General features: G+C 53.6%; 1 protein-coding gene across 1 annotated transcript; it reads right to left on the bottom strand.

The window, feature by feature from the left end:
* Positions 1 to 4,665: 4,665 nt before the first annotated feature.
* On the bottom strand, positions 4,666 to 6,436 carry CORC01_09931 (uncharacterized protein; the record flags this gene model as incomplete). The annotated part of the gene is made up of 5 exons (XM_022621560.1): positions 4,666 to 5,229; positions 5,332 to 5,379; positions 5,599 to 5,897; positions 6,023 to 6,213; positions 6,327 to 6,436. Coding segments are annotated over 5 exons (1,212 nt in total), but the record flags the coding sequence as incomplete, so codon positions are not given.
* Between the last annotated feature and the right edge of the window lie 7,489 nt (positions 6,437 to 13,925).

The following is a 13,925-nucleotide window of genomic DNA, read 5'->3' as shown; positions in this document are numbered from 1 at the left end:
GTGGTTGTGTGGTTCGAAGGGGATGTCTTCCCCAGTCCGCCCAGCAATGTAGTCGCACGTCGATCCTCCTCTTGCAAGAATTCACAAAAATTTAACCGTCCGTCGCGCAAATACAGCCGGGTTCCTTTTCGTCGTTGGTCGGGTTCGGGTATCGTTTCGGTCTTCGTTATCGGGATGGCGTGGAATAAAATACAGGGGATAAAAAGAAGGCAGTCAGTCAATCGATGGAGTGTTCCCAAGGCCAAGAAGAAGAAAGTCGAAGAATAGAACCGGAAGAGAGACGCACACCAAGGAGACGGCCGTTGTGGTGAAGGAGAAGAAGAATGACGAAAGCGCAGACGGGGGAGGGGGGAAATTGGCGAGAGACATGCTACGGTACACACCCGTCACTCAGGAGGTAAGCAACGGGCGCACACTTCTTTCCTCCGGCTGTGGTAACTTGTAGGGGTCAGAACCTTAGCAGGCTTAGGTAAGAGCCTAATGTAAGGCGAAGGAGAGCAGAGGATCCGGGGCCGTTTGCCAAGTGGCTGTGCCAAGGGTCGACGGAGCGGACGCGCTAAGATTACAGGGCCGCTGACGACGGCGGCATCCAGTCAGCAGCGAGATCCCTCCCGCCTCCGGGACAACGCAGCGCCGCCCTTCAGGGGTTCTCCCTTCACATGGCCCCTTCGTCTCGACTTTTTTGGCTGCCCAGCCCGTACGAAGAGATGGCTGTTCAGTCACCAAGCACCAAGCAGGCCCATTGTCAACATCGGATGCTCAATGCAAGAGGTGCCGTGTACCGAGGATTTCTATTTGCAACATCTCCTACCTTACATCTCCGCCACATATCCGCCACATACTCTAATTACGTCGTGAAAGAATCGCATACCCGTACGCATGTCGCGTGGGCAAAGTGAACGCGTCACTTGTACGGGGCATCTCATTACCATCTCTTATTTCAATCTTTGCCTCCGTACCACCTATGACGGGTTATGAACAGGGATCCACGCCAAACAGCCGGCTCCCTCCCCTTCCCTGCCCCCTCCTTCCTCAATCTTGCCTTCCCGCGCGGCGTTTTAGAATTCGGAAACGAAGGAGGAGAGCGGACCAAAACCAAACCCTACAGAGTACTTACCTCGCCTCGAAGGCTTGAACAAATGATGCTATGCGAATATATGTATCCGTACATGTCAGAAACCACTCTCACACGCTGTAGAAAGAAATAAAAAATAAAAACATTTTTTTTTTTAAAAAAAATTCCCCGAAACGACAATGCGGATGCGAGGCGGGTGCGCACGCCCGGCGGCAACGATGGATTCCTATGCATGGACTCGACCTCGCCCTTGACCCTCGAGCACCTCGATCAAACGTCATTTTCGTCCGAGCAGCTGTTCTTCTCCCTCCTGCACAGCAAAAACAGTGCTGTCCCCATCCTCTCGCGCCAGTGGATAATCAAACACACGGACCAACGCGATGAGACGAACACTGGACGGACTGACAGATGCGACGTCACAGGATTCTCAAGAACGGGGGACGACCGATGGAGGAAAGAAATACGGATAGAGAGAGAGAGAGAGACAGCACGTTCCCATTTCCTTCCATCGCGATTCTGCCTCACTCGTGTTAATTACTGCGGCCCCGAGACCATCACGAAGATGGAAGCAAAAGAAAGAAAGTTGATGCCAACTTGCCAAGCCCGCCCCCATGTTCCATATTTGTTCCTTGAGACGCGTCGACATCACATTTCCGCACTACCTGAACGAAACAAAAAAACCCCATATAAATATTAAAAAAAGCTCTTTCCGTGCCTGTGAGGCTCTTTCCACCTAGTCAATCACATGTGAGCCGCGGTGTCGTATATCACAGCCCCCCTTGTCGACAGTAACTTGGTTCGCAATCCCCGGTTCATATCCTTCTGCTCTTCCTGTCTGGCTCTCAAAGTACGAGTCAAAATAACATCATATAATGCGTTCGTATTCCTCGTATGCCGACCGCATATTCCCCCTTTCCCATCAACTCGCCCAGCTCCTCCGTCATAATTCATGAATCGACAGCAAAAAACATCTTCGACCAACGAATGCAGCCTCCTATTCATCGCATGTGTTCATAATCTTTTGTCCGGTCTTTCGTTAATCTCCCTACCCCATCCTACGTTACTTTCAATGTCTCCTAACTCCACGAAACTCAGTTTCATTTGTACCAACCCCCCCCCCCCCCCCCCCCCCCCCCCCCCCACACCCCCACCCCCCCCACCCCCCCCCCCCCCCCCCCCCCCCCCCCCCCCCCCCCCCCCCCCCCCCTTCATTTTCCCCCCCCCCCCCCCCCCCCCCCTTCCCCCTTTCCAAAAAGCCCAGTCCTCGAATACCCCGTCGCCGTTCATTCGGCCCCTCAAGACTCCCAATCCTTCCATCATGCTGTTTTGTTTCGAAACATGCAGCCTTCCATCCATTAATCAATCTTCCCTCGCTCCATGGCACCCACGCCCGATGGAAGTATGCTTATCCCACTTAAACATGGACGCCCAAAAGTCGCAGTCACAAACAGTCCAAACACAATACTTCCGTACTCAATCGTAGTCGTGAAGTTAGGGGGAAGAATAGTATCACTAGCAACGTTTCCTTCCTTGAAAGCTATCCGCAAAGGAACACGTCGGGGACGGGGGTTCATGAGAGAACCAAGGCTCGACTGCGGCCGGCCCGGTCTAAAATCCTGCTCACCTACTGTTATGTGCATGGTTCAACTGAGCCTCATCTCTTACCTCTCCAACCGCAAAGAGAGGCAGAAAAGAGAGAGGGAACTAACAAGTAAAAGATATATCCAACGCCAGCTCATGACATCTTTAGCTCGCCCGTCACCAAGCATAGACCGAAAGAGTGGACTTCCCATCTCCGTCTTACCGACTCCCAAAGGGAGTTCGGCGCAGCTGGGGCATCTGAATGTTAGCGAATATCAAATCTCTCCCGAAAGCTAAAACCCACAGTCTCATTCATTTCACACCCACACTGACAAAACACACCCACGTAATCCTCCAAATAGTCAGATGATATCCGTATCATCCCAAAATCCCTCCTGTTCTCGCATCCAAACAACAACGCCAAGCTTTTCCGCAACGCCCGCCCTCACCATTTCGCGCTCCCCCGCCCTGAATCTAAGCCCAAGTCTAGGTAATGATACAGTAGCAGCACCTGGTCACCAGATGCAAATTCCGAGTCACCAACTTAACCAGTTCGTCGCCGACATCAACACGCAAGCCGCCTCTCCCATTCACATACGTCCAAAGGAACACTCAACCATTGAGCCCAATCCTATAATTAATTTCCTCCGTCGTCAGAAATCCCCCCCCACATCCAAAAGTTACGATCGTCCGTCCGCCCTGATTCCGCCCCGGCCGGCGGCCTGTCCGTACCGCTTCCGACCTTCCATCTTCTCCCTGTCTCTTTCTCTCTTTCTCTCTCCTCTTGGTTTCCCAGTTTCCTCACACAGTGACACACTAACACACACACACAAATAATCCTTCGCAGCCTAGTCCCCCAATGCTCGAGTCCAAGACCGGAGCCGGCTCTACGCGAACAATCACAAGCAGAGTCGGAATCCATGTGCCCATTCATCCAACATGTGTCCGCCCATTGTGGCAACGTCCATCTCCGTACTCCCGCATCCGATACACACACACACACTTGAGAAACCGTACCATTTTTGCCGGCCCCGGCCCGACCCAGCCATAAAGAGGGGTGCCCGAGACAGCAACACTCTGTTCGCGCGAGGCATATGGTGATCACTTGCTTATTGTACGCTACGCGGGGTGGACGTGAATCATTTGTACGCATTCGATTGCTATTATGATTGTTGCAGCTAGCTACAAAACTTTTCTTTCGCTCCAGTGACCATGATGCACAGTCTGCTGTTCGATCGCCCAAGACATCCGCTGACAGGCTACACAGCCTGTGACCTCAATGTGAGTCTCCACCTTGGGCTCAGCTCGAGCAGCTTCGTGCAACCTCCGCAGTCCTTGGTCATTCTATTACGTGTCGTGGGTGCATCGTCACCCATATGTTTGTGTCCCTTGGAACTAGGAATGGTGCCGAGACTGCTGCCATTTGTAACCAATCTCACCCATCCAACCAATGTCGACTTCTCAAGTCGTCTGGCTGCTGTTTCAAGCCTCGCTCGTGTATGTACAGTTGCCACCATAATTATACCGAAGAATCGTGGCCCAACTCTCGAAAGGGGAAAGTAGAGCTCTTGGTTTAAGATCCCTTGGCTCGGCCTCATCACGATCATCCGCCGATTGTAAGCTTCGCTTCTGGGCTGTTGCTGCCGCCCAAAGCACGAGCCGAAAGGGGGAGGTAGAAAATCGAAATTTTGGCATTTGTCGTCCACTGCGTTCGTGTTGCCCATATGATGTGTTCGTGTTCGTGCTCTGTGGCCTACTGGTCGTCATGTACTGCCGCGGATGTTGATCCTCTCTGAACGGCCCTATCATGCCCGGGATTGCCGCAAGGGCCCCTAATTCAGTGCCCTTCTATGCAGAATTGTGTAAAATGAAATGGAAACGCCGTCCTGGTATCTCGAAAGCGCAATGCGAAGACCGACAATTTGTACCTGGACCGAATTCGTGTACGTCGTGAACGAGTGCTTGGCATTTCGTCGTCTTGGTCCGCCCGGAAGCCCCACTGTCCTTCATCAGGTGTCAGGATCCGGGTTGGTTGCCCGCAAGACCGGCTGGTGAACCTTGCGGGAATAATCTTGGTCGTCGCGGAGAGTGTTGATACTTTCTGCACTTTTGTTGTTGCGTACATACAGGCCTCTCGGGAGGGGGTCCAGGCGAGGGTCGTGGGCAAGAAGACGGCTTCGGCGATGGTCGCTTGAGGCGTCGGGATCCCATCGTCCTCCATCAACGGTGACAACCATTTCGGGGTTGCGCGGCGGGCCGGTCATACCGGCAGAGCTGCCACGGTGGCTGGGTTCGTCGTACTTGTCATTCTCGTTCTGCTGTTGTCTCCGACGTTTGAAGAACAAGAAGAGTCCCAGTCCTGCAATGGCCACGACCGCTGCAATGACACCCACCACAATTCCAACGACAGCACCGGTGCTTGGTCCCTTGGATGACGATTGGTTGGAGGGCGTAATTTCCGAGGCGCCAGTTGCTCCCTCGGTTCCCGTGGCAGTCGGAGTGACGAAGATGGTCCTTACGGTTCCGTCGGCAGTCACCGTTTGGATCGTCGATTTAGGTCTGCTGCTCGGAGTCTGAAAGTTCAGTCAGCGTTTGCTCGCGTCAGTGACACACCCCCTCATTTATCAAATGTAGGTTTACGGGCACGGCATGTTTTAGGGACTAAGAGAGCATACAGATGTTGTTGACGTTGTCGTCGTTTCCGGATCGGGCGGTACTGTGTTCTGAATTGTCTCAGTTCTTACTGCTGTGATGACTTGTACGACTGTTGCAGGCGGGGCCGGAGGGGGCTGGTTTCCAGACGTTTAAGCCAAGGCATCGCACGTTGTGGAGGTGAGATGATGGAGTCTAGGGATAAGGATCGGGATCGTGTAGGGAACGGAATTCACGCAAAATCACGCATGCAATTCACGATACGCGGCGTAGGGGGGGATTTCACTCACTTGTGGGGTGGGGGTGGCCGCTGCCTGGGACGACGATGAGCTGTCGCCTTCGCCGCCGGCGGTACTTGTAGGATTCTTTGCCAGTGTCAAGTATCCATAGTAGTTGGGCCTCGAGCCGCAATGTTCGATGTCGTAGCCGGGGCAGATATCGTTGCACTTGTCGCTGACTTGGGCTTCGCTGGACGCGGCCGGCGCGACATCAGAGCACCAGCAGGACTGCCACTGTACGATGGCAAAAGCGTAGTTCTTGTCTCGACAGAAATCAGTGCAGAGCCCATTTGTTTGCCATATGCTGAGATCTGGAGATATAGATTAGCGATTATACGTGAATGTGCAATCGGTGACGAAGGCAGCGTTGGCAGAGGATCTTGCAATCCCCAAGCGGTTCCGCCACATCATGTCTGCTGGGGTAGCTCCAACGTACTTGCGCTCATCGATGCCGTATTCTGGTTAGAGCAGAGGTTCTGGGTCAATTGGCGAGGCATGAGGATTTCGGGCTCTGGTGCAGCCTGTGCCATCGTCGCCCATGATGACAGTACCAGGGCGAAGACGCCCAAGCACCTTGTCTTTCGTTCGGTGAAAGTCATGGTAGCTGCGTCTCGGTAAACGAATGTACTGAGAGGTTTGTGGTCAGCGAGCATATACAAGATTGAAGGGTTTGAGGTAGTTTAGGTTCACACAATAACCTCGGGACTACTGGTTGGGTTCTTCCACGACTTTGCACTCACACTTGCTGAAGCCAGACGCTCACGGGGCTGACATCTGACGTCTGGATCGGTCGGTGGGCGGTGGGAGAAAAGGTTAAAAGGCACTCCCAAAGGTGTGATGCTGTGCCTGTCCTACACGACCACGCAGGCAAGCGGGAAACCGCAGAATTCGACGAGGACCTTGGCTATCGTCGACTGCTGGTCCAAATCTCGGGGATCAGTTCTCGCTGCTTGATTCTGGGACGAGGATGCCGTAAAGAAGGTGCCGACTCGAACGAGGGTGAGGCCGGGAGAGCGTGAGACGAAAAAGAGGGTAGGAAGGAAGGTAGGCCGGGCCGTGGCGTGGGTTCAAAATTTGTTGGCGCCAAGGGTGGATGGAGAAAGAAGACGAAAGGGTTCGGATGTGAAATCCAAGGTGAACGCGGCGAATAATTACTGGTAGCCCAGAATAGCCAAGCACCGACCCAGTGACTGAGATGATTGCCCCTAGAGACAACTAGCGCGAGGATTGAGGATAAGAATTGGGGTTCTTTTGAGACAGGAGCAACGAGATGACCGGGTGCGCAAGAGTCCGAGTATAATTATGGCCCTCCTTCTTGAATAATGAACAATGACCTTCTCTGCTCGATTAAGGTGTGGCCTGAGGGGGAAGGATACGCAGGGTCTGTCAATCAGACAGGACTGATCCGGTCGTCGTCGTCGTCTAAGAGGTCAGCGACCCTGGGGTTTTGCCGTGGTCGGGTTGGGGTAGGCGACGGGGAGGAGGAGAAGGGAAGGAGAGGAGGGCAAGAAGGAGGAGGAGGAGGAGCGGAGGAGGAGGTGAAGCGAGGGTGATGTTGGAGAAGTGGTGATGGTCAGGTAGCCCCGGGAAGAAAGGAAGCAGGCGCCAAGAGCAGGGAAGCGAAGGGAAATAGGCAAGGCCAGGGAAGGAAGTGGACAAGCGAGTGGAATTGGTGGTTGGTGCCCAGTAGCAGCAGCAGCAGCAGCAGCAGCAGCAGCAGAATAATTCGCAAGGTACCTTACGAATCGGTATCTGCAGCTACAACGGCATCGGCAGCAGGGCAAATGCAGCAGGCTAGCAGCTACAGTAGTAGTAAGACCCAAGCAAGCAAGGGCTGGGAAGGGACGAGAGACTGGTTGCAGATAGGAGCTGCAGCGAAGCGATTGTGGTGGTGGTGGATTCCCTCTCGATATCCGTACCTAACGAATATAGAGATGTATGTGTGTGTCTCTCTCTCTGGCTTTGGCCGGGGGATGCTGGCTTCACCAAGTTTACCAACAGCGACAAAGGCGAAAAGGCGGAGGCGGAGAGTGGGTGCGAACACTGGGAATGAAGAAAACCCCCCCAAGATGATAATGACAACAAGGAAAAAATAAAGGCGGGAGAAACGAATGGAGTCAGGTTACTTTAGCTGGTTAGGCACACCGTGAGCTGAAGAACTGGCAGGGAAGAAGGAGAAGCAGAGATGGTTCCAATATGGGAAAAGAAGGTGGATCGAGGAAGAGAAGTTACAGGTAAAGAGGCAGAAGCCAGGCCAGGACACGTCTACGGGTTATTTTCTGGGAGCGAGAAAAGGTAGGGATGGGGGATGGGGGGGGGGGGGGGGGGGGCGGGGGTGGTGGGGAGAACGGGGGGAAGGGGGGGGGGGGGGGGGGGATCGGAAGCATGGGCGGAGGGGGGGGGGGGGGGGGAGGGGGGGGGGGTGGGGGGGGGGGGGGGGGGGGGGGGGGGGGGGGGGGGGGTGCCATGGTGACTAGGGATACCGTGGATGATCACGAATGGCATGGGCATGGGGAGTATCAGTAGTATGGGAAACCCGAGGATAGAGAGGAGGGGGGTTGACGCTAGAGACGATACGGCGATAAAGTGGATTTCTGGACGGCATGGGATTATGGATGGCAAGACGACGAGGCAACGAGGCGAGCACGGCGAGTAACGACCACCAGAAGCCAAGAAAGATGCACGCAGACCAGCAGCTAGCTACCTACCCTACCTTAGGAGCAACAGTGGATACCTAGTCCGATGGGCGATGGGCGGGTGGTTCAGTTGATGTAACTTGCAGAAGGAGAGGGAAAAAAAAAAGAAGTGGATTTGACGTGACTAGAGCGGGGCCATCAACAAGGACCAGGCAGGAAGGACACGACCCCATTTGATTGTGGCCAGGACCACGAAGGACCAGGACGGGGGTGGGCCGGTGGCTCTAGCTCTAGTGTAGCTCTGTAGCTTCCAGGTCCCCCGTCAAGACTCAACACACTCCACTCACCTCATCTTACCTCACCTCACCTCGATCACGCTCTCTCTCTCTCTCACTCTGTCCTCCTTCTGTCCTCCTCTTCTGCTCGGACTTCCACCCCAACCACACACAAATACATAGTAGAAGCCAGCCCATCCCCCATCCAATTGCACATGCCGATGCCAATGCCTCTTCTTAACAAGCATCAGAGTGGAACACGACAGCTGAGAAGCCCAACTTCAATGATGACCATCAGTGGAGCATCCTCACACATGTTGTGCATTGCGTCCGCGTGCGAGCTTGCGAATGGGCCGAACGGGCCCGCCAGAGACAGACTGGGTGACCGGGTGGTGGTGGCGGTCGATGGAACATGATCAGCGACAAACCACAATCGTCTTGATACGTGGATGCGTGCCGCTCGTGAAGCTAACACAACAGACGCCAGGAACACTCGCCAGAAGCAATATCAAAGACACCACCACACACATAGCACATGGTGCCCCGAGTGTGTGTGTGACGACGTTGCGACTTCACCGTTGCATTCACATCCAATCCGGGTCGGTGGACGGCCGGATGGCTATAAGGCCTGCGATTGGGACGGGAGGCCATCGCGCCTCCTGCACGTCTTGTGAAAGCCGCGAGAAGGAAAGATACAGACTCACAGAGGGCTATATTCAGACTACGCTACTTGCGTCGAATTTCATAACACGCCTCTTCTCACAACGACGCAACTTATACAACGGCAATGGAGTACCTGGAATCCATGACCAAGTGACCTGTTCGCCCTACTCATATGATTCTCGCCGACCCTTCGCCGTCCTCGCCATCGAGGACCTGGTTTCCCTGGCTCTCCAACTGCCCTACGACAGGGGGACTAGGTACTACATAGTATGTAATTATCACCAACTGAACTGACTGACAATCAGCGAGAGAGTGGGGCGATTGTGGTTTGGGCCGTTTACGGTTTGGCACCTCTCTCGACAGTCGACACAACACCCCGGTCACAACAGAACAGCCAGAGGAGTCCCGCTTCGCGCGCGCGCCCGGCGCATCCATCCCGAGTTCGGCTTGATGTAGCTTAGACCGGCTGTGGCGTCGCCGCGTCGTGGGCAATTGTCGGGCTTGCAGGGGTCTGACGAACATCCAAATCAAACGCAGCGTGCGGACGGACCGACAGAAGTGCCCGAGAACGAACCAACGATGCGGCTGTGTGAGTGGGTGAGCAGACGCGGCGTCCGTCAATCTCAATCTTGCGTTCCTCCCGCGGCCGTGTTGAAATGAGTGACGGGAGAGTCTTGTCAATCCCGTCAGTGATGTCTAGGCGGCAGGCACCGCGCCGGCCAACATTTACTACCGCCGCTGACTCCCTCTCTGATTTCTGGTCATTGAACTCGATCACTGACTCATCTTTGCATCTTTGCACCTCATTCATCTCATTCATGAGTTTCGGACTTGGATGAGAGAGACTCGAATGGAGGGGATGGGTGATGGGTGATGAACGATGATCTGTCACTCCCAAGATGTTCGAGAACACCCCTGCTTCTAACTACCCCTGTCCCACCCCTGTTCCCCTGAGCCCATGTCGAATGTCGTCACTCTCCACTATCGACGCTCCAAACAGCACAGACCAGCAGACGCTTGCCTTCTTTCGTCGCGCTGCTCGCTGATAGGTGCATCAAGCACAAAAACAACATAAAAAGGGAGATATCCAATGAATTATACATGGTTTTGATGTCTCTCTAGCCGCTTGTGCCGTGCATGCGTGCCTGGCATCAACAAAAACTAGACATGTGTATCCAAGAGGCATGATGCCTGCATTCCTTGACGTAGGTGCTATGGTAGCTCGACGGCTTCTCAGCTGCCATTGGCAATTGTCTCTGTCTCTCGCTCAAAAAAATACCTTACCCCCAAGCACCCGGCGCAACACCAGCTGAAAGCCTGAAGCCAAGCGCTGGAACAGCGGCAAAGTTCTCCTCCACAGCGGTGATCTCGTCGCTAAAACACCAGACACAAGCAAGGATGGGCGCGCCTCCACGGATCCAAGTTACACTGCCATATGGAACTTTGGCAACATCCTTTTTCCCTTTTCCTTTTACCGCCCGCCCCTGCTGTCCATTCACTCGCGGTGAGGAACGGATGGATTCTGGCGATCCACCCAGCCCCGAGTGAGGCAAGCTGCAGCACAACCACGCAACAATAACAACGCTCACACAATACGATTTCGGAGATGCGCGCTGCAGCGTCACGTTTGAGCCTCGATTGCAATCCAATCCCAATTCCCTTCGGGCCGGTGCGGGGTTGGGCCCTGTGGCAGCCAATGCAACCCCCCCCCCCCCCCCTTCAATCTTGTTGCTTATCTTATTTCGCCCACTCTGGTGATTGTCCCCAAGAAATGTCTGAGTCGTGAATGCATCCACCATCGGATTCCCCCTCCACCATTGAATTTGCTTTATTTTTCGCCATTTACTTGTTCCTGTGTGCAGGGCAGCCACGTTTCGTCTGTCTCATCGGTCCATGGGACCTGTTGTTGCTGTGTTGAGAACGCTTCATGTCAAAATTGTGCATATACCAATACCTAACACACAGTTCCCTGTTCAGAATCGACTTCATCAATAATCAACTTCCCTCGCATCCTTCCCGCCCGCCGCTGACCGGTTGCCACCGTCTCCTCCTCTTATCCTCATCCGGCGTTGAGCTCCTACTCGTTTCCGTGGGCACGAGTTGGCTCTCCTCTTGAGTCTGGAGCTATTTCCCCAACCATGGTGTTTGCAGTCCTCTCTCCCTCTATACGAGGGCAGGAGCACCATGGCCGGGCGCGCCGGTTGTTTCGCGCGCGCGCACACACGCAAACAGCAGTAATAACATGTCTACTATATGAAACTTTTTTTTACCTCACTCGGCCGTTGACATGGCGCCCGGGGGGGTTGGTCTCACTCCTGTTAGCGAACTCTCTCTCTCTCTCTCTTTCATCTTGCCCCGGACTACGAAGACCTTTGTTTCCGTGCCTGGCCTGCTTTTCGCATCTCTTGTTGGGCGTCGTTGCCCCGTCCAGACCGTAGACCCCTGACAGAACTGCGTACGGTCTCGGAGCGGGTTACCCGGAGGCCTGAAGCCCACTGGCACGCCGAGTCATTTCTCGTCCATCAAACTCCATTCTGCGCGGTTCTCTCGGCTCACGGCCAAGATGCATCTACAACCAGAGACCGGGCCACATTCATCTGCAAAAGACGGCAATGGAATCGCGAACTGTGAGGTTGTTTTTTTTTTCTTCTTTCCCTCATGAACTGTTCTATTCCCACGTTGTCACTCTCACATCCATCTCAACAAACACACCATACACGTACTCGCCTCGGCTCGCCGATAACAGCATAGCACAGCGCGACTAAATTCGATGGAATTCGTGTTAGCGTTGCCGCTACCACTGGAAAAAGCCTCCCCGTTGCAATCCCCCCCACGGTATAAGCCGCCGCATCAGGTTACACCCTCAACGCTCTCTCTGACTCCCTCTTGCTGCAAAGGGGTTGTTGCCCCCTTTCGCCCGTTGGCCACCCTTGATTTTGATTTGTGATGTGAGCATCGTCGAGCTTCCCCTTTTCCCAGGAGGGGAGCAACGGCGCCAAAACATAAATAATAAAAAAAAACCACGCGGCAGCCCTTTACCGATTTAGTACTGGTGCTTGGCTACTTGGGCCGCCATCCTGTGCAGTGTTTGTGTGTCTGCCACTGCCACCCTCCTGGATTGGCGTCCAGTCTGCCTTGGATATCCGCACACACGCTTGTTATCCTTGTTCAACAACATCCCAAGTCAATTGAAGCTACCGTCTTGGCGGAGAGAAGAAGACCGGACGAAATGCTCAAAACCCCCCCGGTTCTGAATACATGCTGAATTGCTGCTGAACCCCCATTGGGCAACGCTCGTGGCAATGGTTGCATGCATCCAAACGACCGGAGCCACAGGGGGGGCGGCAAGCTTCTACAATGTAGTACCCATGGTAATCTCGAAACATCATTCCGGATGCACCACCAGGGCAGAGAGGCAGAATATTGCGGCACTTGTTTCCGAGGGCAGTGAACCGTCTTCTGCCTTGGGAGTTCCCGGGGACATCAAGACTCGCTTCTACTTCTGTATTCCTTGACACTGGAACAAAAAAAGGGCAGGATTGCTCGTGAAACGATGAGCGGTACTACAATATTTGCCCGTTTGCTCATCCATCCCACCCACCCCGCGGCCCGCTGAAAACTCTCAAGTCCCGTATGCCAGAACCTTCCGATCAAGACCGGGGGAGCCCATTGAAACACGTCGCCAAACTTTGGCAGAAGACTCGTCCGATACCTCGGTTGCTTTGCAGGTCGACTACCCCTTTTCGATGCCGTGAGAGTTCACCCGCATCATGGTCTCGACAGCCGGGCACGCCATCCGGCGAGGGGGGCTCATGCCAGCATCGTGTCAAGTCTGACATCCCACGAGTTAAGCCCAGACATGAGTTGACCACCACAACCACATGACGAGCTTTCGACTTCGTATCATTACCCTCGCCTTTTTTGTGCATCTGCATCTGATAACAGCAGAATCCACGAGTCCTGCCATGAGAGACCGAGCCAAGTTCGGCACTAAATTGGGGCCTCGTGCCGAAGAAACGCGTGTTGCGGATGCTGTACCGGATCCGGGCTCGACTACCTTTTAAGCAATCATTGGGTCACGGACGGAGTTTAAACCCCTCTCCGCTCCCCAAGCAGGCCGAATCGCTCCCCCCACAGAGAGACAGATTGGGAAGAATTTCAAAAGTAAAATGGAATTAAAAATAAAATAAAATAAAGTCAATTGACCATCTCCAAGAATTCAATGCATGTGGAGTCGGCGGCCGGGGGCCGGGGGGCCGAAAGCGGCAACAGTGAGACTACTGTCAACTTGTCAAGCAAGGTCCTACCTGCTATCGACTGATGGTAGCGAAAAGAAACAAGATTTGGTTCCCAAAGGCCCGATAGGTGCGGCGTTTCCTCCGTACAGGGAACAAGCAAGATCTTTTGGCCTCTTTTTTTTTTTCTTTTCTTTTTTTTTCTTCCTTCTACAGTATCTTCTCGGTCTCTTCAAGCTTTGGAGGTATCCTGGACAGCCAGTCATGGATTAGGAGCACCCTATCCCAGCCTCTTTTTTTTTTTTTTTTTTTTTTTTTTTTATTTTTTTTTTGGTTTTTTTAATACTTATCAGAGTATTTCAATTTTATTACATATTTTTGGGGTTTTCGTGGCGTCCAGTTGTGGGTTAGGGGCGTCTTTTTTCTGTCTTTTTTTTTTTTTTTTTTTTTTTCCTTTTCTCTTTTTTTTTTTTTTTTTTTTTTGGTGCCGCCATCTGCCATGTTCAACAGCGCGCATCTGCAAGATTGAA

This window comes from Colletotrichum orchidophilum, assembly GCF_001831195.1.
Source record: "Colletotrichum orchidophilum strain IMI 309357 chromosome Unknown Scaffold_94.1, whole genome shotgun sequence".
NCBI lineage: Eukaryota > Fungi > Ascomycota > Sordariomycetes > Glomerellales > Glomerellaceae > Colletotrichum > Colletotrichum orchidophilum.
This window is presented reverse-complemented; position numbering and strand designations above follow the sequence as displayed.